At 35.4% G+C, this 24,469-nt stretch overlaps 1 protein-coding gene across 4 annotated transcripts in view; it reads left to right on the top strand.

Moving 5' to 3' along the window:
- The window catches only part of LOC123869245 (tensin-1), a 139,279-nt gene that overhangs the window by 56,034 nt on the left and 58,776 nt on the right, over positions 1-24,469 (top strand). For 3 of the 4 annotated variants that reach the window (XM_045912091.1, XM_045912103.1, XM_045912099.1), the window contains exon 4: positions 21,893-21,961. In XM_045912091.1, the coding sequence (XP_045768047.1) occupies positions 21,893-21,961 (69 nt within the window). Of the gene's footprint in view, positions 1-6,202; positions 6,495-21,892; positions 21,962-24,469 lie in introns of those variants that run through there. The other variant, XM_045912106.1, reaches the window with a different exon arrangement.

Here is a 24,469-nt window from a genome sequence, read left to right as displayed (position 1 = left end):
AAAGATAATCTTGTAGGACGTATAAGAACGGATATTCTCTTTCTATGAACCCTGTGTTCTAAGCCACAATGGCGATTTTAGAAGGTAGTCCGATCTTTACCCATGAATGTCCGATTTTTCCCAAGGCTTTAAAATTTTATTCATATTTTAAACACCCAGTAAACAGTAGTTGTTTCATTTATAACTAGATGAAAAACATTCTATCTGTAGCTTATTTATTAACAATCAATTTTCACTATAATTCATTGTGATAACTATTGTAACTTTCGTGTAAAATAAATTTGGCCAACATCTTCCGAATACAACGAAAAACCGTCCGAACTTACCCCAACGCACCTTACCGCATATTAAGGTCATATGGTTATTTGAACGCTACTATAACTGAATCACACGTTTTTAAAATTTTTGTCTGTCTGTCTGTCTGTCTGTCTTGGGAACGGCTGAACCGATTTTGACGGAATTTTCACAGACAAGTAGAGAATTGACCAGGGAGTAACATAGGCTACTTTTTTAACCGACTTTCAAAAAGGGAGTTGTGTTTTTCTACCTATGTACACCGAAATCTCCGAGATTTCTGAACCGATTTGCGTCATTTCTTTTTTAATCGATAGAGGAACTTTGCGATATTGTTTCATAAAAAAATTGGAGTCCAACTCCTCAATCCTGATGCTGCAGGGGATCTGACCAATCCACGCGGGCGAAGCTGCGGGCATCAGCTAGTAAGTAATAAGATGAGCATTACTTTTCTCTAATAGTTTACAGGAAGTTTACCTTGTCTGGAACACGAAAAAGCTTATTTCCAATTAGGAAAACTATACTTACACATTAAAAGTTTGTCCATCAAATTTTATGAGCTTCGTTTCGATTATGATGGTTCCCGAACATAATATATTTGTATTGATAGTTAGGAATCACGAACATCACTTAGAAGACCGTTACCCGCTTTTTAAATGGAAATTGGGACGTAAAAAACTCATAAATTTTACACGGAGTGTAGGAGGATAACATGCGAGCATTGTGTTTTACACTTAGTTCCTGATAAAATAATATGTACCTACTGCAATAAAAATCATAAAAGAATATAAGCCTTTGCGCTGCGGCCTTCGTTTTGCGATTATATTTACCAGACCCGATGTTACTTAAATCGAACGCGATCGCAGTGTTTTTTGCTTTTTTTCCAGTCAAAATGAATGAATTACGCCGCAGGCACTAAAGTTAATAGCCAAAAAAGTGCGAAATTGCTTATCATTATCAAAAATACGAAAACACGAATATTGGAAAGATTTTATATTAACTTTTCATTATGTACTACCTACATATTTTTTTGTAATAGGTACTTTCCGCATTGAAAAATGTATTGGCATTTTATTTTCACATAATTTATAAAAATCGAGTTGTGGCCTGAGGAAAGTATGTAAAAGTTTTATTGATTTCGAAAACATTGTAAAAGCCAATGCAAATACTCGTTAGTATAGGTGAATACTGAAATCAATATTTACTTACTTCGTTTGTTCGTTTTTAAGGTATTTTTGATTCGCGGAGCACTCGTCGGAACCGTGGATCCGGCGACTTTGATTAATGTGAATTCGATAAATCTGATAAGATTAACTGGAATGAATTTCGAGCCAACGTATAAGTATCACCAAAAATGAAAAAAAGAGTAAGATAATTTAATCCGGTAAAAAGTACATGTGAAAATGAGATATGAGAGTGCTATATGTCGATACGGGCCTGTAAATAACCACGAGGCATGAATTACATGTTAACCAATGCTTTAGGACCTTTCATTACTGCATTATTTCTTTATGGGGTAACGCCAAAAGGATGATATTGACTCGCAACTTCGGAACGCTACCAATATTATTTCATTTGTGTAGGTAGCAGGCGCTTCATGTTATTAGCATTTCAAAAGGATTCTATCCTTCGGCTACAGTTTTAGGATCTATACAGACTTAGAAAAGCCCTAGGTATCTAGAAACTTAAATAAATGCCAAGTAAAGTTAAATAAATAAGTTTAATAAACTAAACTAGGTAAAAATCAGCAGCTTTTACATCGAAGTATTTCAATAGCGGATCGTTGACTTTGTTTCTAGGTATGGCTGCTTAACGGCACTCTCATATCGCTCAGTGACACCAGTAAATATGCTTTACATTTATCTTTGCAAACAGATTTATTTACTTTGTAATCATAACGAGATGATGCCCGCGACTTCATTCGCGTAAGTTCGGTTTTTAAAAATTCCGTGGGATATATTTGATTTTTCGAGATAAAAAGTACTTAGCCTATATCCGTTTCCGGGATGCAAGCTACCTCTGTACTCCTCTGTACTAATAATAATAATGCCCGCGACTTCTTCGGTATGGGTTTAGGTTTATTTAAAACTGCGCCTTCCCCGGGATGCGAGCTATCTCAGTACTTAACTTTCATCAAAATCGGTTATACGGATTTGTATTTATAATATTAGTATGGATTCCCAGATAAGAGTAGCTCGAGTGTTGGCAAAAGCGTATTTTACAAAATGCATTCTGATATTAAAATGTATGCAGTTGCGTTTGACCAATAAGTTAACAGTTGCCCCAATACTATTGTGAATCATCGCTGGAATACGCCGTGTGGGAGGACTGGGAGCTTTGGGCTAGCACTAGAGCATCCAAATAAGTTCCTAGGCTTTTCGGGACTCAAGTTAAACATGGTACGTTTGTGGTTTGTATTACCTTTTTTATTCGTGACCTCGTTCATGTTTAATTTGAGGAGCTTGCGAATAAAACTGTGTGATTACACTTCTGATCAATTATTTTTCTTTAATCTAGATGTTTTCGCCTACTGAATAGAAATCTGAACTCATTTCCAAGCGAAACGGCCTAAAACTGTGCTAAAACTGAATCCGAAGTTCGTGATTACGATCAAAACGGCAGTTTCAACGGCTTTCATTGAGTTCTGGCTCAACCTGTAAAATTTTATTTTGTACAATTACTCCATTATTCGTATTTGTCTCCAAAATCATACTATCGATTCACCGATTAATCGAGACATCAGGTCATACTATCGATTGGGGTACCTACAATTCAACAATGTAACAGCTGGTTTCATTATAATTTTTTGAAACTACATTTTTCATGATTACCAAAACAAGTTCAGAATATCGAAATTTCTACTTGATCGAGAATAAAACCTTCGTAACATACTAAATAATTTGCAACCTTTTGTCAGGAAAAGATACGGGAACTTCCTAAAATTCCAATGAAACACGGTAACTTTGATACATCAACTAGGAGTGAGTGAAGTAGCGTGCGGGTGCGAAATGATAATGAAAAGCGCCGAGCTCTCTCTATACCTACCTACTTTATGCTCTAAATGCAGATAGTAACTGGGAAAGCTTCCGAACTGTATTTGAAATAGTGACTAATGAACATGAGCACTTATTTTGAAATGTGCAATATTGAGAGATACCTACTACATTTTTTTATAGATTTTTTTATAGTGTGCAAATCACACTAATATTATAAAGGAGAAAGTTTGTATGTGTGGGTGTGTGTGTGTATGTTTGTTACTCCTTCACGCAAAAACTACTGGATGGATTGGGCTGAAATTTAGAACGGAGATAGATTATACCCTGGATTCGCACATAGGCTACTTTTTATCCCGGAAAATCAAAGAGTTCCCACGGGAATTTTAAAAAACCTCCATCCACGCGAAAGAAGTCGCGGGCATCAGCTAGTATTACAATAAAACTTAAAGCTAGCCTTATCTAATTACTATACAAATCATTAATTAAAATACATATTCATTAAATATAATTTGAGATACATTATATTTAATTGAAATTGAATCAATACTAACATACCTACTTACTTGATTTATTGTACTACTTAGCTTTTTAATTGACTCTGCACCTACTTTTTGTCTAGCTATGAGCTATCCTAAAACAGCAAAAGTGTTGACAAAGAGACCTGCCTATGAAAATTGAATTATTCATAACGTAAAAATCACTGAGCTTTTCTAAGAAGTTATTGTTCTAAAAGCGATTTAGGATTTTCATGAAAAAGGAGGTCATCTTGTTGTTTTTTTTTATTGTGTACATATTTCAGTCCGTCTATTTTCTAAAGTACCTATTACACTTATTACTTAGTTTGCCTTTGCAAGTTTGCAGTCCGAGGAAACTTTCGAGAAAGGCACTAATTAAAACTAACTAGCACATGGAAAGTGTAAAATTCACAGTGCATAGTTCTAATAGGGAAAACTGAAAACTAATAACTAGAAAATGCGCTCTTGTTTACGGTCACCAGCCGTGCTTTTACCTGCGCAGGATTAGAGATAACTTATGGTAGCAGCGAAGCGTGCTGGTATGCAAAAACGATAGGATTGCATCTTTGGCAGCCCGGGTAGGTGTCGAAGCCGCGGGCGCGGGCCGAATCAGGTGCAACGTTCGCCGGAGTGCCTGAGGCTGTAGCTTTCGGGCTTGGCGGCTTGGTGGCTTGGCCAGTCTTGTCTCCGCAAAGTCGCGAATCAAGCAGCCGGGCAGTGACGACGCGCGCGCCGACCGGCCTACGCGCACGCGAATCTCGCTCGCGACTCTACCACGGTACCGATTTGCGAATACCCATTTTCACACAAAATCCTTTTATAAGCGACTTAACGGTCGGTCTATAAATAAACCCTTCTGTGGGCCTTTCTGCCGCTAGTGATCTAGCCACCACGAAATCAGTGCAAACTCAGTTCCTGTATTGTAAACAGAAAACATATAATATGCTATTAAATTAAGTGTTGACTATAGATTTACATGAAGAATATATGATCCTGTAGCTATGCAGGTGATTTATTTTTATTATTATGTATTTCCTCAAACATTGCGAAAAATCCCGTAATCTTTTCCAATTCGACATAAGTATCTAATACTAATTACCTGTTAGATATTTTTTATATCTAGAGCTTAGGTGTCGTATATTTTTTTGCAAAGATAAAAAAAAACCGAGCTTTATAAATCCAGTTTAATTTTACGTCACGTACAATACCTGCCGATAAAAGTTTAAAGAAACCACAATTTCGACCACATTTTCACAATGTCATTGAACTCTTGTTAGCTTAAAAACTGCAACCTAGTTAGAGCCGTCGCCGCTTAAGTAAGTGTTGATTTACGGAACTACAGATACTTAACTAATATTTTGAAAAGCCGAATGTAATTATAGACTTTACTGGCACTTGCAATAAATAATTTCTTCCGCCTTGTTCAGTTCACCTAACGCTTTACTTATGCAAATGTATGCAAAATGGCTATGGCTAACTTTCAAGGTGACGGTGATATATTATCAAGTAAAACGTAAACCGATATAAGTAGGTACCGATATAGGTATACGGGTATGTAATCGCTAATGCCGATTGTATGCGATAAGCTTGTTATGTTTTCGGAGTTTTATCGATAAGGCGCCTTTTTGAGTCACGTATGCCATTTCGAAACCGACAGGTGTACAGTCGTGATTAACAATAGCCAAATTGTATTTCTGTTTTCAAAGTTAATATTGAATTAATTAAGAATTCACCTTTAACGAGGATAGTGGAAGTGGATTCATTCGTAGAATACTCAATAATTGTTGTTAATTGAACATGGTTTTGGTAGAAGGTTTATAAGAAAAAATCTCATTCAGAAATAGATACTAAAACCTCGTGTTTACTGTTGCTCGTATTTAAGTAACCATTTCTACCCATATTATAAAATGCGAAAGTGTGTTGGTTTGTCCTTCAATTATGTCGTGACGGAACAACGGATCAACGTATTTTTTGCATGGATATGATTAAAGAACTGGAGAGTGACATAGGTTATTTTTTATCCCGAAAAATCTAAGTGTTCCTATGGGATTTTTAAAACCTAAATCCACGCGGATGAAGTCGCGAGCATCAGCTAGTAAATAAGTCCTATCCTTTTGTAAAACAAATTAATGTAACATAAATAAAAGTTGGAAGTCAAATAAGTAATATGATATAAGTACATACTTAGCTAAAAATAATGGGCACTGATTTTCAACAGGCTCCCTTTTTAGGTACCTACTTAGTTCTTTGCGGGCATGTAATTTTCATTTAATATGGGACCGAAAGAGGGTCAACAGAGTGTATATTAACGCTAGGCGCATGATCCAACTAATTTCTGGTAGTTAAACTAAAACGCTATTTAATGGGTTCTCCTAACTACAAACTGGGTAGCTTGGCAAGATATATTAAGAGTCCCTATTAGGAACACGCACGACGATAATAAAATAAAGTGAACATTCAAAACCGTGTGCAGTATAAATCTTCAAAAAAAGTGCAAGGAAATACTTATCTTACTAAGTAGGTAACTACTCTAGTAGTGTGCATCATTATCGGGAAATGTCATTTTAGAGAAAGTGTTAAAGTGAAACTTCAGTGCAAAGTGACAGTAACTTTTTGTTAAGAAATGTATCACAACAGGCGCCACGGAAGCAGCAGCACTTCCACATCATCAGGCAGTTCGGATTTAAGGGTATGCAAAGCACATTTTTTTACTTAGAGAAACCTATCTAGTTCCTAAGTAAAAAAATAGATAGATTCTGTTGTTTTTCTATGACTACATCAGACCGACATCTTAGTTTAAACAGAATTCCGTGATTGGTCTTTTAAGTTTTAATCAAAATCAAGTTGTCAAAAGTCAATATGTCATGGTCAATCCATACTGTACCTACGTCACATATTCGTACTAAATAGCACGCAAATAAATATGCAGATTTAAACGATATAATTTTTAAATGAGGGCCTATATATATTTATACTTACCTAAGTTATTGTAAGTTGTATAGCTATAGTAGCTACAAAAATTATCAGCCTAATCAAATTAATGAATCTCATAATAACTGAAAGGATTTAAATGGTTATTATCTAATGATATTGCAACACGGTCAACTGTTTGTGAGTACTGGACGTACGAACGAGTACGTGGAGGTCGAATGAAACTAGCCGATACAAGCGGAACGAGCCGCGGTGCCTTACCTTACCTGATTTACTGCCTTGCATTGATTTGCTTAGGGCTATCAAGGGTTGATCACTTTAACATATTTAATATTCATTCATATCATTATTTTTTATTTATAAACATTACATAATTTGTAGTGGAGCAAAAACAACACGTCACGCGGGCTCATTCAGTTTGTGTGTACATTTGTCTCCTTTGCATTATAAGGTATTTCAATGGAAATGGTTCATTGTTTATTTATGTTTAACGCGGCCCTATTTCGAGCGCTCAGGCGCGCTAAGTTCAATATCCTGGGACAAGCAAAGGTATTTTACTTGACGAACAAATAAAATGGCAAGAACACGACTCGGCTTTGAAATACGCGGGTCATATGACACTGACACCGGGAGGGTTTCTCTCGTGTCAGGTTCCCATCGGTGAGCAAATGTCAGAGCTCAAGCACTTCACACAACCTGCATATTAATAAACGTCTTATTTATATACTAGAATGCTCCCGGCTTCGTCCGCGTGGATTTAGTTTTAACTCCGTGCGAACCTTTTGATTTTCCGGGATAAAAAGGAGCCTATGTCCTTCCCTGGATGCAAGCTCTCACTGTATCAGTTTTCGTCTTAAACGGTTAAACAGATGGGCTGTGCAAAGCCAGCAGATAGACAGACACACTTTCTCATTTATAATATTTTATGTAGGTATGTACTTATAGATTGTTTACCTTCTGAATCGATCCATCGTATCGATTGGTATACTTACGAGTAGTGCAAATAAATAAAGATGAGTGAGCCTCTACACTGAAATACCAAAACTAAAATCTATTGAGAGGAGCCGAGTAGTAAAGTAACGGGCAATTACCCAAATTTGAAATATCAATTTATCCAAAACGAGTTTTACTATATTCACAGCTACATCACTGGTACATGATTGGTACAAACAAATATTTTGTTTTTTCATTGTTTGTTTTACGAATACTTACATGACTTTTCGGAATATCTGATACCGGGAGGTAACCTTTTGGATTGTAATTTAACATTTTGAGATACGGTTATGGCGACGTTTATCTATTATTGTAGGAGTACCTATATTGTGGGTCATTCTATTACCATAATATTTACTAAGCTGTTTCAATAAATAACCCTCGGGCTATCGGTGTTTTATGTTAGCTTATGTACTTCTTTTGCGTTTGTCTACGAACCAACCTAAAATGAAATATGTACCTTAATAAATTATATTATAACGACAACAATTGGTATTTTATTCTACTTGTTCATGTGGTCATGCAGGTGTTTGAGTTTCAGTATCACGTGGCTCGTCTAAAGCTCGTAAGCAGTCCTACTTGGATGCATCTACGACTTACACGCCACAATAATATGTAGTGTGTATCACAATACGAAAAAGGGTACAGATCCCAGCTCAGCATAATACTGTGCCTATATGCCTTGTACAAACACCAGGCCAGACAAGAGCATACAGCTCTGAGAGTTTTGGCTTTAGTCATCGCCATCGCATCATGGAAGTCAGTGCCTCGTCCGGTTAAGTTATAAAATAAATATACCAAGTCAAAAGTGGGCAGCATGAATCAGATCGGTATCAGACAAAGACTACGGTTGGCTGGAATGCGTCTGCGTTGCTTAATCCCGATCGGAGGGCCACGGCCGGGAGGGACCGATCTTTCACGCATGATAGAATTCACCGCAGTACTAATAAGCGGTTTAACTCGCAATTTGAATAATTACTAGCTTTCCAAACGGTTGAACATACACCTACATTGGTTGGACAATAATCTCAATTGTATTTGCCGGCGTAGGTGGAGGTCCATTCCAAAGCTTAGATAGAGCTTTGTGCATAATGAAATGCATTGTGGAGTTTATGCAGATGATAGATTACAATATTATATACCTAAGTACTTTAGATATCCTTAGTTTGCTTAACAAAGCAAACAAATTGCAGATACCTTCTCGAAGAAACACGTAAGCGACGCGATTTGTCTAGTGCTTTAGGCTTTCTGGAGTTAGGTTTCACTCGTATCATGATTTCACTGTCAGCAGTTTGCGGTAACAAGGTCGTATTGGTCGCGTATCGTTGCGCCTCTTACGCATTTAATCTGCGAAAAGATACTTGTTTTGTAAACTAAAGAAAGTAGGTATAGGTACATAAAATATTCATTTTATGTCTAATATAGTGTACTCTGATATACTATAACTGTTAATAACTAAACCACTAACATTTATAACTATGCCAGAATGGAATAATTTCAATCAAGGAAAATTTGCATCAACATTTCCCGTACACGTCTAAACACTTATCCCGGTTTAAGACCGCCTATGCTAGGAACATAATTACAAAGTAATTACAGCTCAAAACTGTTTCAAAGAATTCTTTCAAAGGCATACAAGCATAAGGTATAGCGTTTAACTTGTTTTGCGTATGAGATGTAGGTAGTATAATATTTTGCTGGATGCTTCATTTTCGTGGAGTAAATTCCCTAACCCGCCAAACCGGTGGGCCATCTTTTGGAGTGATATTACAGCTTGTTTCGGTAAAAATAGGCATCCACCAATCTTTATTTTCAGGACAGGTTCTGATTTTTTAAAGGCGTGGATGAACTGGGTCTCGTGGTAATTTTTTTTGTGCCTTAATCACGACCTTGATTACTTTAAAGAACGAGACAGCAGATCCAACGAATTATTTACTTGATGCAAACTTATTGAAAAATCCTATTAGAATATTAAAATTAACATTAAAGCTCGGTAATGAGTTGCTTTAATGGTTCTGATAGATACTAAAAAGTGGTATTGTTATATGATGATAGTAAATAAAATACGTGGCTAAGTTTGCTATGGGCTTTTCTCAGACCAGGGCGAGTTTGGAACCCCTATAAATTTAATTAAAGTCGGCATAAAAATTATTATTATCAAAGTGAGGTACTTCTCAGTTTTTAGTTGTTTAATCCAATATAATTGTATTCCAAATGTATCTGCCGATAAAATACCATATTATGTGCAGGTACGAGTAACTACGTAAAGCCAAAAAATTCCCGTTTACCAGTACCAGTGGTTATTTTATCCTTCACAAAATAATATTAATTAATCCAGTGAGAATAAAATTTGCAATTAATTACTTTCAAGCCTATAAATAACATGTTAATTGCTTCCTAGCTGCAATGAACGGAATGATTGAACATGTTTAACACTTAATTGCCTATTTGCCCAGATAGGGTGACGCGATGCGCTTCACAAGAGTATATCAGCATATTTTATACCTAGTATATAACACATTCTAGGAAATTAGGACTTGCAAATTAATTTTCGGGGCCGTTTATTCACTAGACTTATAAATCATTCTCATTATCAGCCCATCGCCGGCTCACTACTGAGAACAGCGTCTCCTTTCAGAATGAGAAGGGTTTGGCCATAGTCCACCACGCTGGTCAAATACGGATGGGCAAACCTTTGAGAACATTCGAAGAGGACGACGTTTTAAACACTAGGCCAGGGATCTCCAAACTTTGAAGCCCGAGGGCCGTAATGATTTTGTCAGTATGTTCCAAGGGCCAAAAAAGTTTAAATTTTTCTGCCCTTAAGTATATTTCTAGCTAGACTTGTCGCAAAGTGCACGTCCTAAGCAAGTATACGCTTTTTTGCATTTCAATTACTTCAAATTACATACTTACTTAACGTAATTTACTAGTTATTAATATGCTTATGCTTAAGCTTAGATACTTCAGTTAAGTTTTCTGCGTCATCATTTCTGTGGTAAGTTTTACCTTGCAAGTAAATAAAACCGAGTAGGCAATTATCAGTATGTGTTTTCTTCTTCAACTTATCACAGCAATATTAACAACAATAAGAAATTGGGTGTCGCGGGCCAGATTGATGACACTAGTTTTAAGCTGTCGCGGGCCGAATTGATGGAACTGGCGGGCCAGATTTGGACCGCGAGCCGTAGTTTGGAGACCCCTGCACTAGGCTATCATCGCTCTTAATTTCAACACTTCAATGCATACCTGATTGAAATGTGAGAGAATGAGAGAAGGGTGACTCACAAGTCACAAAATTTTAACGCATTTGTATGCTGAATGTATTGCCTGCGGCGGCTTCTATATGTATAAGTTGTACCTTATTTCCGTCAATTTAAATGTAATACAGCTCATAGCTTTGCATATGGAATAAAATTTAGCAATAAACAGGCAGAAATGTCTGATTTATATTGGAGTTATAGACTAGGGGAATATTTTAGCGGCAGCGGTTGACCCAAGTCAGATTGTTTTTTTCCAAAAAACACGAACTTGTTCCTAAGAAACTAGCTAAAGTGGCGGATTATGCAGCATCGTAGTTTGCCCTAATTTTAGATGCCATAGCGTGGGCGACAAAGCGAAGTAGAGCGGTTACAACAATGGAGATGTAGTCCGCATACAAATGAAGGACTATAAAGGAGAAAAAAATGGCGCAATGTTCTTTTACAGCTTTCGTCGATAGGGGTTTTGAATCAATGCAGTGGCCTACCAGCATACATTTGGATATTACAATAGCTATGCGTTCGAAAAGTAGCTTTCTTATGTGCCAAGAATTTGTATGCTTATCATTTGGGATACAAAGTAAATAATTGAAAAGTCCTAAAGTGGAGACCGCGTATATAAGCAAGCATAGTGTGGGGCGCCCTCAAGCAGGATAAACACGCCACGCACGGTAGCCAACCATATAAAGAGGCTGGCGGGCAGTGGCTGGATGAAGAAGGCTGAGAAATGTATGTGGATATTTACAGCCTGGTAATGGTGATGATGATGATGAACGAATCGGTAAAATAATATATTTTTACAACATATTACAAAAGATTTGAGATAAAAAATTAATCATTAAAGTTTTAAGTTCATGTTTTGTTCAGTAATGTTACAAATTAAGATGGCTTGCAATAGACAGGAGGAAATTTAAAATGTCACCTAGTTTCCGGATACGTTAGCGTCTCTCGGCGAGATTAATCACTAAGACCGGTTAGGCGCCATCAGGATACGCTGATGTTTGAACCTCTTGTCGTAAACCCTGGGAGTGCTTATATAAAGCTAATATGGAAATGAGCTACTTTACCCCGCTCTATAATAAATTGCCCTACCATTTAAATTTTAAAGGACCTATCAAAGTAATTCTCAAGGGCTTCTTAAAAATGTATGCTAATAGTGTACTCAGCGTGCGATGGATAGAGCTGTGCTATATGATCAAATCAGGAATGAGGATATCCACAAGGGAACTAGAGTTACACGTAGTTTGAGAACTTTGAAAGACTTTGGGGTGCCAAGGTGCTAGAATGGCGCCTTCGCACAGGTAGGTGGTAGGTAGACAGTAGACACTCTAGGACCTAGGTGGACCGTTGGACGAAAACAAACGAGTCACAAGACTCGCGAGCCGCTGGATTCTGTGAGCGCAAGGCCGTGGCGTGTGGAATGCCCTAAAAGAGACCTAAGTCCAGCAGTGATCGTTTATCAATTGATGATGATGAATAGTAAAACCTTATCGATGTTGTTGAAAGAAAACCATATTTTATAAACGGATCCAAGAGCTTAATGATTCGAGTTCCATTTGAAACGGTTCAGAAGTCAGAATTTTCATAATTAGTTTAAGTGTGTTTCTTCTATTCGTTGCCTATTATAATTGCTATAGTTGGAATCTTTCACATCACACATTTGCTAAACCGTAGCTTCATCTTAGATTGTATTTACAGTACAGTCTTGATTGATTGAAGTCTTATATACAGCCTGTGTGATCATTCTCTACTCTGTTACTCAGAAACGCGGTGGCCTTTCTCGTATAATATGTAAGGGTAATTTTGGTTTTATGGTTTGTCCGAGCCATAGGTTACTGCCAAGTAATTTGTTTGGCGATCGTTTCTCGTTTAGAAGTGCTTGGACCAGTATAACTGTTCAGTGTGTATCCACCAACTTTTTTCATTAAACTTGATACATCCATGTCTTTGAACAAAAGCAATTTACGGTGATATTGGTCCACAGCGCTTTCGAGAGATGCTTTGTTTGCTTTGCAAGATAAATATGTGCGGAAACTTTACTTAGCCCAGTTAACTCGACCGCAGAAGGCAACAAACATTTGCTTGAACACGTCCGCGGCTTCTGACCACACGTGCATGCTACTTACTCACGAGCCTATAATCTTTGTAGAGTCAGTCATGTAAGTGGTTGAAGACTTTCAATGAACTTATAATAGAGATGAATAGAGGTAAAAGCAAAATGTGTCCTTGTACGAGTAGTTATCTCTACAAGATTAACAAGACGACACTGCTCAAGTGTTCAACTAATTTCTTGACTCTACAAGTCTACATTGTAGTCCAGTATACGTACAGATTAAATTCTTTATGAGGCAGCACAAAAGCATATTTCTGTCAAAGACAGTCACGAATGGCAGGAAACAATGCAAGGCCGATCTGGCAGTTTGCGGAATTCAGTTTTACAGAATTGGGTCATTCGAGCAACGGGTTTTTTGAGGACCTCTGACGAAGCATTCCACATAATCTGGCTCCGGGTTTGAATTCCGTATTGTTCTTTAAGAAATGATTTAGGTATACCTACCTACAAGCCAAATCACCTCTGGAGTCTGGACTTTATTCTCACTCAATCCAAGAATATTATTTTAATATGATTTAGGCAAAGATAAGACTAGCAGAGGGGAGGAATAGGTAAATAAGTGCTAAAGAAAATTAGTCAAAGAAGTATTAAAACAAAATGAGCATTAAGTAATAAAATAATGATTTACCTATTATTGAGGCAAATAACGGATATTTTGCAAGATAAATAAATCTATAAGATCGAGACAGGCGGCATTTATTTCTGTCGCTATGCTGTATGGTATCCTCGGTATTCCGTGATCGTGGCAGTCTGTTTGTAACGTATAACATAAAAGTTATTTATACGTTTTATACAATAACTTACCAACTTCTAAAACTTACTAGGATCATATTCTTCACTAAGAAAACCATTAAAATATAATTAACTTTAGCAATTAGAATAATTACTTAACTTATATTATTTAACGTAGATTAGAACATTAAAGTGACCTTGGTTCATTACCGGAAAGCTCGAAGTAAAAAACCAGAAAACTTGTTATCTCTAGAATTTTAAATTAATAGTGAGCAGAATTTAAATAATAAGTACTAATTGCCCGTACTGAGCTTGCAAACGATTACGGTTTAAGTTAGTTAATCTTGAATTCGGCATTCCAGTTTACTTAACCATAATATTCATTATTCAGACTTTAATTGCTGTAAAATTTACCACCCCAATACCGCCTAACCAATCTAAGCAATCACACCTTATATTTGGCCAAGCAATAACCAATAAAAAGCCGAGTCTAATTAATAAATTAATCATCAACATTAACCAATTTACTAAGTAACGTTCACGGGTCATCTATCAATTATGCTGCATGATTTGATTACACATTATAAGGTCATTTGACCCGGAACTAAGCGGCAATCACATTTCTTTTTCATGTTACTTCATACAGCGGAACATGGACAAATCGCTCTCAATATTTTTTTTGCGTAACATCTCATAGAGAGACGTTTTAATGTTCTAATCGCCAATGGACAGCCGGATTTTTTGCTTCATTTAATAGTGATTATAACAAGATAGAGAGACCGATAAATAAAAAAAACTAAAACAGATGTTTCTCGACAGAATTCTTTGCAATATGATTAGTGTTGATTTTTATATTATTGTGATGATGATTCCACTTGTATGATAAAACATCACATTTTTTTCGCATCAAGAGATTACATTTGATAATATAATGTCTAATAATATACATAACTGACTTATTTATTTAACAACAAACACCATAATGATTCACTCTCAACATTTTCATAATGACAAATGACGAAAGTAATGACATTACATGAATTATTATAAACAGTTATGTTTGTAATGGATAAAGCAAATAATTACGTTTTTAAACATCTAAATACACGAGTAATTCCTGTTCCTGTTGATGACTGTTATGTGAACTGGGACGAGGAGGTCATTTAAATAAATATGGTATAATCACATCGTTACTTAATTACAAAAAAAAAAGACAGAAAGAGAAATACCATACTCAAGCCTTTGTTTGGAGACAAAAGTTTTTAGTAATTATGTAGATTGGACATCATTAACTACCTATTCTATAGAGTTTGATTAAAAGCTGAAACTAAATAAATAAGCCAACTACTTTGTAATTTATTATAATAATTTTGTGTATGATTATAAGAAAAGCTATTCGCATAAGTACCTATTAATAGTTGAATTATTAAAAACAATCATTGTTAAGCTACTACACTGTAGACATACCATAATATGATGTACCTAATGTACGTGTATTTACGACAATCGCGCGTCTCTTCCTACATTTCACATGCAAAAGTGTTATTAACACAAATACTTGCGTTAATGGCATTTAAGTTTCAAAATTAATGATCCAGTTTGGTAAGTCTTCTTAACATCCTGGTGCCGTTGATATCGTGCAACAAATGCGTGTCAGGCGAGCACTTTTGGAGACGATATTTTCATTTCACCTAAAATATTTTGGTCAAACCCTTCACAATTTATCGCGTTTCGCATATTATTAAGAGAATGTTCATGTCATTTCGCATTTTGTCCACACGTTCGATGTCATCTTTGCGAATTGAGCCGTTCACGGCGGCTTTCAGACAAAGATCTTGTACGTCTTATTTCATTTCACGTACTTTCATTTAAGTAAAGCAATAAATAAGTCCCGCTTTAAGGCGATTACCTTTTATAGGCTGTTTATTCGTAATTTGTGTTGCCAGTTGCCACTCAACGAATACGGGTTAATCATTCTGTTGTTTTCTTTTCTTCATTTATTTTAATATTTGTAAGTAATTTAAAATACTTATTATGACAGCGAATGTATTTATACTAAACATTTTTGACTTTCTCTCAATACTTACCAGTTTATTGAAGAGACATGTGGTCATGGCGATTAGTAGTCATTATAATACTATATTAGTACAATTGAATTTAATACTCAGTCTTCAAAATACATTTTGCGAAATTGAATCATCAGTAACAGCTAAACGAAGTTAATTGGAGACCACCATGTCTTACAATAAATAAGCAAATATATACAAATCGCAGCAGGTTTGACTGACTGACAGTTAATAGGCCGGAGAACCTACTACAGGACATTAAAATTACAGGTTTAGCTGACGCAGACGTCCAGTTCATTCGAGATTGACGTCGAAAGAATTCGGGTAGTACCTATATTCTTCGAAGGGAATTTCGTAACTGTTCTTACATGCTGTGATGGACATCATGACTTGTTATGAGTGCTGTTTATTTATATGCTGTGATTTTTACTACTTTGCAAGAAAGTCGTACCTATTATACCTATAATATCTATTATTATTATTACTGTTTTTTCGTAAAGATGAATATGTATTAGAACTAAGAACACAACGTAAGTTGCACGTAAGTAAACGCAATTTAATAAAATGGTCTGCATATTATATTAGATTAAGGTTTTGGAAATTCCGTGGGAATTCTTCGATTTTTGAACTGTGCAAGCAAAGCCAGCAGACAGACAGATACAGAAACACACTTTCGCATTTATATAATATAAATAGGTATATATATGGGTTTGAAAATCACATTGCAACTTACTTGAAATGAATATAAATACAATGTAAAAATAATTATTGTTGTTACATGACTAAATGTAAGAACAACATACTTATGTAGATGATCTAAATATGATATGAACTGCGAGTTTAATTCGAAGAGGTAATTTAAACAAACATGGCATACCTAATTACACGATTACAAAGACAGATTGTAGTCTGCCATTGTTTTCAAGACAAAGTTTTTGATGGTCGCACCATTACGAGCACTGAATTAAAGCAATTGTTAATTAAATTACGTGGAGCTTTTAGTCCATTTTGAAGATAAACAGAACACAATAAATTCCTACTATAGTATTAATGTTTTTGAACTTCTTTTACCCTTTCAGTAGGTACATACTATATAATATCCATCCCTTTACGTCCGGATTCTGAATGCTTAAACATTTCCATGCGTAAGAGCATCGAGAATAAAACCTATGAATATAAACACTCGTATATTGACTTCGCGATTTCCTGATCGACCTAATAAACAGGGACGTGTAAGTGGGGGTCTGCAGTCGATCAAGTAACAAGAATGAGGCCAGTCGAGTCCAGGGAGTGGTGCTGCACGAGGTTTATTTTTACGGCATTGCGGCATACGTTGTCTTTATCTTTTAAACTACAAGAGTCCGGGTGCTGTTCCTCTTTTGCTTTTTAACCGACTTCGAAAAAAGAAGGAGGTTCAGGCTAAGACGCCTGGACTGATTTGGAAATTTGGTGAAGATCTGATGAATATCTTCGGAGATGGAGAACAGAACTCCTCAATGGATAACAATAAATTGCTCACGATCAGTGTAATAGCTTAGTAAACAGTAGGGTTTTAACTGGGCATAGCATATTATAGTACAGTGGGGCCACTAAAAATAGTGAAATAATAAAAAAATTCAAAAGAAAAATAAAACCGACTTCGAAAACCACAAACACTTGAGTTTTAATATAAATATATCAATCAATTCTTGCCAACACGCTTCTTCTCACAATGCTAAATTACGCAATGCCCGCAAAACAAAAATATACTTCGATATACTTAGATAAATATTATTCAACTTTTTAAATAAGTGTGTAGGAATTAACACTCTAGAGGACTACAATGAGATTCACTTAGAAAATATAGGCACTTTACCGACTAGTACAACGTGTACGGATTGATGAAAATCGTAAAATATAATAATTTTGTATGAAAAATATTTTGGATTGTCTTGAATATGATAGTTTGGGTAACTAATGTAATGACTGAAGAGTTGTGACGAATAACCGTAAGCTACAAATAATAATCAAATAAGTACTCTACGCTCGACAGTAATATCATTAGTTGGAGATAGAACACGTTTCGTAGAATCTGCGGCCTAAGTTCGGAGAACATCTCATGTTCTATGAAAACTGTGTGTGTTTGTGTATTATAATATGTATATCAATCTCGTACCTAACTTATCATATTGTTCTTTGAAAATTCCTTTGACTTCATAATTTATGCGTTTTAAAATATTTATTTACTTAATTTAGTATACGATGTTGGAAGCCTCTTTCTTGAACAATAATTGTATTTCTCGAAGCTTAAAAGCTGTATGATTTTTTAGTCTTACTGATCTACTAGGCATTTTGGATTATTATTTATTACTTTGGTCTAGTTTGATGAAAATTTGATTTACGTTTATTATGATCACGTGATCTTTTATTTAATGCGAATGTTAATTGTATTCTGCCCTGTGCTAAGCTGGTTTTTGCCTATTTTACCACGTACGTCTCAAGTAGGTAACATGTCAGAATATTATACCGGCAGCAGTGGTGTTATGAGAAGATAAAAACAATGAGGATAAGATGATGATTGTAGCAAAATATAGGGCAAAAACCTGGGCAAGAATAAAGATTCTTGGGCAGATTTTGGGCATTTTTAAGCAGAACGGTTAGTCGTTTATTTTTTCGTTTCTTATAATTGCTCTTCTTTTTATTTGTTGTAAGTATTTTTCCTATACCTAAGCTTGAGAGAATGGGACCTTCCTTTATGAGAGCTCTGACACGCGCTTGACGACAGTCTGATTCCTATTGGCTTTCATGGCATTAAAAATAAAGAAAAATTGGTTAACTGTTAAGTATTCTATGAGTGAACGTAGCGTTAGGAGTAGATAGAGCTTTAAGGCCTAGAATACTTGTAATCAAAAGCAAATACTGAGATTATATCGAGATAAAATAGGAAGACCGTCCCATAAACACCACTTCAAGCCCGTTACTTTTGTTTATCTAATCCTAATATCGGCTAAGGTATTTCGCTTTCACGAAGTTCAAATCCATACATGTAAACAGATTACACGTAAATACAGACTTTCGAACGACAATTTGTAGGACAACCATAGAACACCACAATGGTATGGCAAACGTGGCGAGATACCACGACTGACGATAACCACAAATTACTGCCCCGAGGTTGATTCGTATTTCGTATAAGAGCCGCAAGTAAACTGATAAACCTGCTTTTGTCGTTGTATTATAGCTCGCTTATCACTTTCTCTACTATATGCTGTCTAGTATTTCAATATCAATAGGTGAATGCATACTAAGTAATAATAATAATTATTAAAATGCGTGTGTGTTGACTCTTGTTATATGAAAATATATGGATGTTTCAAATGGCTTTCCACCTGTTTGTCTGAATTTAGTGAATTTAGATTTTGAATAAAGTTAGAATACCTATTTGAGTACCTATGTTTAATGCTTTCGAATTGCGAAAGATTTGTTTTATATTAATAGATTTATTCCTTGTCGTGTGATGCCTTTGATTATGATAGTAATCAAAGTTATGGGCATGATGTTAACAAGTCGTAATAAAAAATATTAAAAACATGGCAGTTCTGCCAAAAAAACGAAATAAAAATGTTTAAAAAAAAATTATAAGTTAGTATCACTCCCAATAGTATCCAGATCTGTTCAGGCATTTAGAAGTTATGGCGGAATAAAGAAACTCATATATACATATATACATACATAGGTACATATTATTTGAGAGTATCTTTTCGGGGTGCATGCACACCCCGAAAAGATACTCTAAAACATAATTCTAAATAAATAAAAGGAAAAGGTGACGTACTGACTGATCTATCAACGCACAGCTCAAATGGCTGGATGAATCGGGATGTTTGGCATACAATTTTATTAGCTAGTTTGGTCTGGTAGGAGACTTCGGCCGTGGCTAGTTACCTCCCTAACGGTAAAACCGTGCCGCCAAGCGGTTAAGCGTTCCGGTACGATGTGTGTAGTCTACGCGAAAATATTCACTTTTAATTTAGAACATGAAGTAATGAATATTGGATTTTCCCTGGAGGACAGCCTGCACAAATAAAGCAAAATTGCAATAACCCAGATCTTATCCCAGTATTTAATTTGGAAATATTTTAAAACACGAACGAACGAGTCAAGCGATTCACTTGGGAGCGATATCAACGGGAAAAGAGGGTGTGGCACTATTTGTAGCTTGCATAGAGCCACACTGGTACTTTTAAAACCAAAAACACGAGCAAAAACTGATGACCTACTTTAAAAAAATGTGAAAATTATTCCTTGACCATTTTGGCCAATTTGACAACAGGTAGCTATGCTTACTACTCTATCGAAGTTACATATATTGGAATTTCTACAAGCCTTTGAAATTTTACCCAAATACCGATTGTTGTTTACCATGAAATGAATTTTAGAAATACTCTGTCCAACCCGTGGTGGAGTAGCAACTTTGTAAGTTCAGCATTTACCTCGAAAGAAAACTAATACATATTAAGTATTTTCTGATCTGATTCGGTTACTAGGTATCTCCCGAGCTTAACCAGCTTAGGGTTCCATCAATACACTCGAGTACAGCTTGACCATCAGAATGGATGCTAGATAGGCAAGACGCTCAGGCGATAATAGTATACCCAGTAGGTATGTAAATTAAAGTGTCACAAACAGATTCGAGGTAATGAAATTAAACCCATGTCTACGGCACCGATATAACATTGAGCTAATAAAATACTGATAAACTGTCCGTAGCCTAGTTTCACCCTGGCTGACGGCCAGGGTCGTTTTAAAGTGACCTTATTGCGCCAAATATTAACTACAGCTACCCGCAAACATAGCTAGCATTTTATTTATTAAAAATGCTTATTGCGTTCACCATAAAAAATAAAATTAATCTATTCTGATCGGGGGAAAACATTGATTTTCGAAGCGCTACTTATTTATTCTGAGGAGAACAAAGAGTATGTGTCTCTAGATATCAGGTATCGGAAACTAGCTACAGCAACAAGAATTTTCTAAAGTACCTGCGCAGCTAAATCTAATACAGAATACATAACCCGTACTGATCAAAGGTCGCCTATTCATTACTGACTTGGGTCAACATCAAAGGGTAAAACCGGCGTGGTTGTGGCAAACAAAGTCTAACTTAAACCTACTATAATATACCTAAGCCTAGAGAAAATTTACGCTCTCGTTTCCTCCAATCGTCAACGATAAACTTTAAGGTCCTATAAGTCAGCATGATCGGCCGGCTATTTTGTTAATCCACTTTCAAGGATCTAGGTATCAAAATGTTCGCGAAACTTTAACAGTTTATCTAATGTCCCAGAGAAATAAAATACAAACTTGGATATTGCGCTATGCCCCTTTTCTCTCTCGGGCGCTATTGACCCACTTATTGGATTATGGTATGCTATTCTTCCGTTAAAATTGTTTTCGACAAGGATATTTTAAACGAGTGAATTTAGTCTTTTTGAGTAGTATTCTAAGATAATATCAAATGACGCTCAGTGGAATTTCTGAAAATTCTTTTTCAGTTGGGGTCTACTTTATTGAGAGAATCTTCCTCGTTAATTAGTACCTACTAGTTTTTTCCCGCGTTTTCGTCTGTGGTACATATATAATTCAAATAATTTACCACTGGTTCGGAATGCCGTTCCTATTTATATAATATTTGAATAAAGTAGCTTCCTAATGGTGAAAGATTTACTAAATTCAGTTCAGTATATTGGCAGTAGTTATAGCGAAATTATAACCAGAAATGGTTCAATGAAAACATTTCAAAGGGTTTCCAAATTGTAAGCAAAAATTTTACAAATTCCTACGTTATATTACTATATCAACAAAAAAACTAGAGCTATAGTAGGTACAAAAGTATAATGATTTTAAATGTCTGCGCTTATTAGCTTACTAGCTATCATCTCCAACAGTCGTATTAAAATTTCCCGTATAAAATATCACGAAAGGGCATTAACCAAAGCAATGTTTGTTTCAGGTGTCGGGCGCTATTGAGCTGTCGGACCCGGCCAATTCTGCGGAGATATTACAACGCCTGCAGAATTCGGTGAGTAAGCAATTCCCAATTTGGTTTTCTTGTCTATTTTTCCATGTTACAAATATTGAGGTGAAATATGGGTGAATTATATTTAGTAAAAGTCTGTTACGCACAATTTGCAAATCACTTTTAAGGACAAAAGTTTTTAATAGTAATAGTGGTAGTACCATAAAAGTTAAAAGTTTATCTCACCGCGCGGCGGCGAAGGATTTTACTAACCAATTTTCGAAAATTCGGTTCAGTGAATCTTAAATAGTATGAGCAAGTTATCTGATAGGTACGAAGGATTCGCGGTTGAAAATCGTTAAACCTACATCCATTATCATTATGACTGGAGTGTGCACAAGAAAGTGGCGCGTATGACGGGGTGTCAAAATGCGGTTGGTGTTCGCCAGAAAATCCAATTAATTTCAACATAACATTACTCCAATAATAAAATGCAACGGAATTGCAATCCGAAAGCTTTATTTTACAGACAGATGGAAATGTTTATGTTTCAACATTTAAAACAAACCAACCATTCGGCTTACCTTCTGCGTATTTCTGATATCAGATAGCACTCTTCGTATCTATAATTTCACGCAGTCGCATATGAATCATAGGCCACAGCGTATTTCATATTTTATGCTTATGGGTGAAATAAATAAATACTGTCACTAAAATATTTATTTTAGGTACTTACTTATAATTTACAATCTACAGGAAAACTGACAGCGTCGTTTATTGCATACTAGGTAGATATATCATTGAGGTTCTACGAGATCTAGTCACAATAGGTAGACCCAAGGAAATCCATCACATAATGGCAAGAGTTCCTATAGAACGATAAATTGGATAGGCCAACTGTGGTGTGCTCTAAGCTTTACTTGAAAACACTTTTATGTTGTGTACGTCCAATACAATCAACATTCGTAGATTCTTGTTTGTCTTCTTTTGTTAGCAGTGAACGTGCGAAAGGGTATAGGTTGGACTAGTTTTAATGATCCCTTTGAATTTGTACTTTTTTGTGAACTCTAGCGCGAAAGGTGATTTGATTTCTGCTCGTACAAAAGCACTACACGTTGCATATTTTAAATAAATAACGGGTCAAGTGCATGTCAGAATACGTTATAGGAACGGTTCCGTAGTTGCAATGCTTTTAGAAAAAAGGTTTTACCGAGCTAAAATCATGATTATTTTATTAGAAACTAAGTCAATATTAGTATTTATTTTTCTCCTACTATACAGTTTGTTTCAAGTCCAACTACACATTATATTGGTCGATCATAACTATTTTTGAATATGAGGGCTGGAGCCTTGTATTAACTATGAAACCCTAAATTGCGCAATAAGTTACAATAAAGTTGATGATAAAATTAAGTAGTTGTGGAGATTTTAAGTTTTTACTTATTAAGTTAGTTTACTTAGTTTATACTAGTATTATGCATTAATTGCTATTTATGTACTTGAAAAAATAGATTCATTCACTCAGTTCAGATATTTTATTAAATTTCTATAAGTATTTAGTACAGGATTCAGTATTAAGATTACGAATATAATATGTAATATATTTAAAGTAGGTACTTTAAAGTGAGTCTTTTGGCCATCCATATTATTAAGAATTCGCTTCAGTTAACTCTGAATATTAACAAGCTACGAGTAGATAGCTGATAAGCTTTGGTTGCGGTTGGAAAACTGCCGGCTTCATAATAATATGCCCTTTCGTTTTTAATTATAAGCAATGGAACATGGACAAGAAGTGGCGTTTACGGCGGTATTACAAAACGCGGTAGGTGCTTGCCAGAAAATCCAATTAATTTTAACATTATTTCTAAGATTAAACGAAATTGATTGTGGTATCAACTTTCAATGTACTCGACGTATTTCATTTTGTCCGTTGAATTCGCAAATAGATGGAAATGTCTATTTGTGTCAAGTGGTCCTAATCTGTATTCATATTATTTACTTTGTTAGTTGGTTCAGTGGTTGTCGGTCTGTCTCGGTTGATAATCAACATAAGTATTAAAAGTTTTGATCGGATGTTCAAGAAGCTATAAAAAGATACATAGATAATTGAGACCATAATAAAGTACATTTCGATTCCTACATATTTACTTTTTCATCTAGGAAATATGTTACAAAAATTAAATACTTTTTTTTTATAAATTAAATTATTTTTTATCAAAAAAGTACCCTACCTATTATTACAGAAAAATATTATACGTACTTATATTAATTATACTATATACTATTTACTAGTACCCATACGGAACCCTGAACGTTTTTTTAAAAACAAGAAAGCCTTTGTTTTTTTACTTCTTTATATTATTCTGTGTGGTTGACTAGAACAGGTTGAATATTATTTCCTTACTGTATTATAGCCGCCTCAATGGACGCGTGTATGTGCTGTATCTTCATATTTTGCAGTTGTATTTTCAAAGGTCTATTAATGTAAATATCAAAATCGTGATTTTAAACGGCCCTTCCTTCACTCCCATTGTTATTATGTTCTACTAGTAGAAGACAACAATGTTGTGT

This window comes from Maniola jurtina, chromosome 1 (assembly GCF_905333055.1).
Source record: "Maniola jurtina chromosome 1, ilManJurt1.1, whole genome shotgun sequence".
NCBI classification, from domain to species: Eukaryota; Metazoa; Arthropoda; class Insecta; order Lepidoptera; family Nymphalidae; genus Maniola; species Maniola jurtina.
Note: the sequence above shows the minus strand (reverse complement) of the source record. Positions and strands in the feature narration are given on the sequence as shown.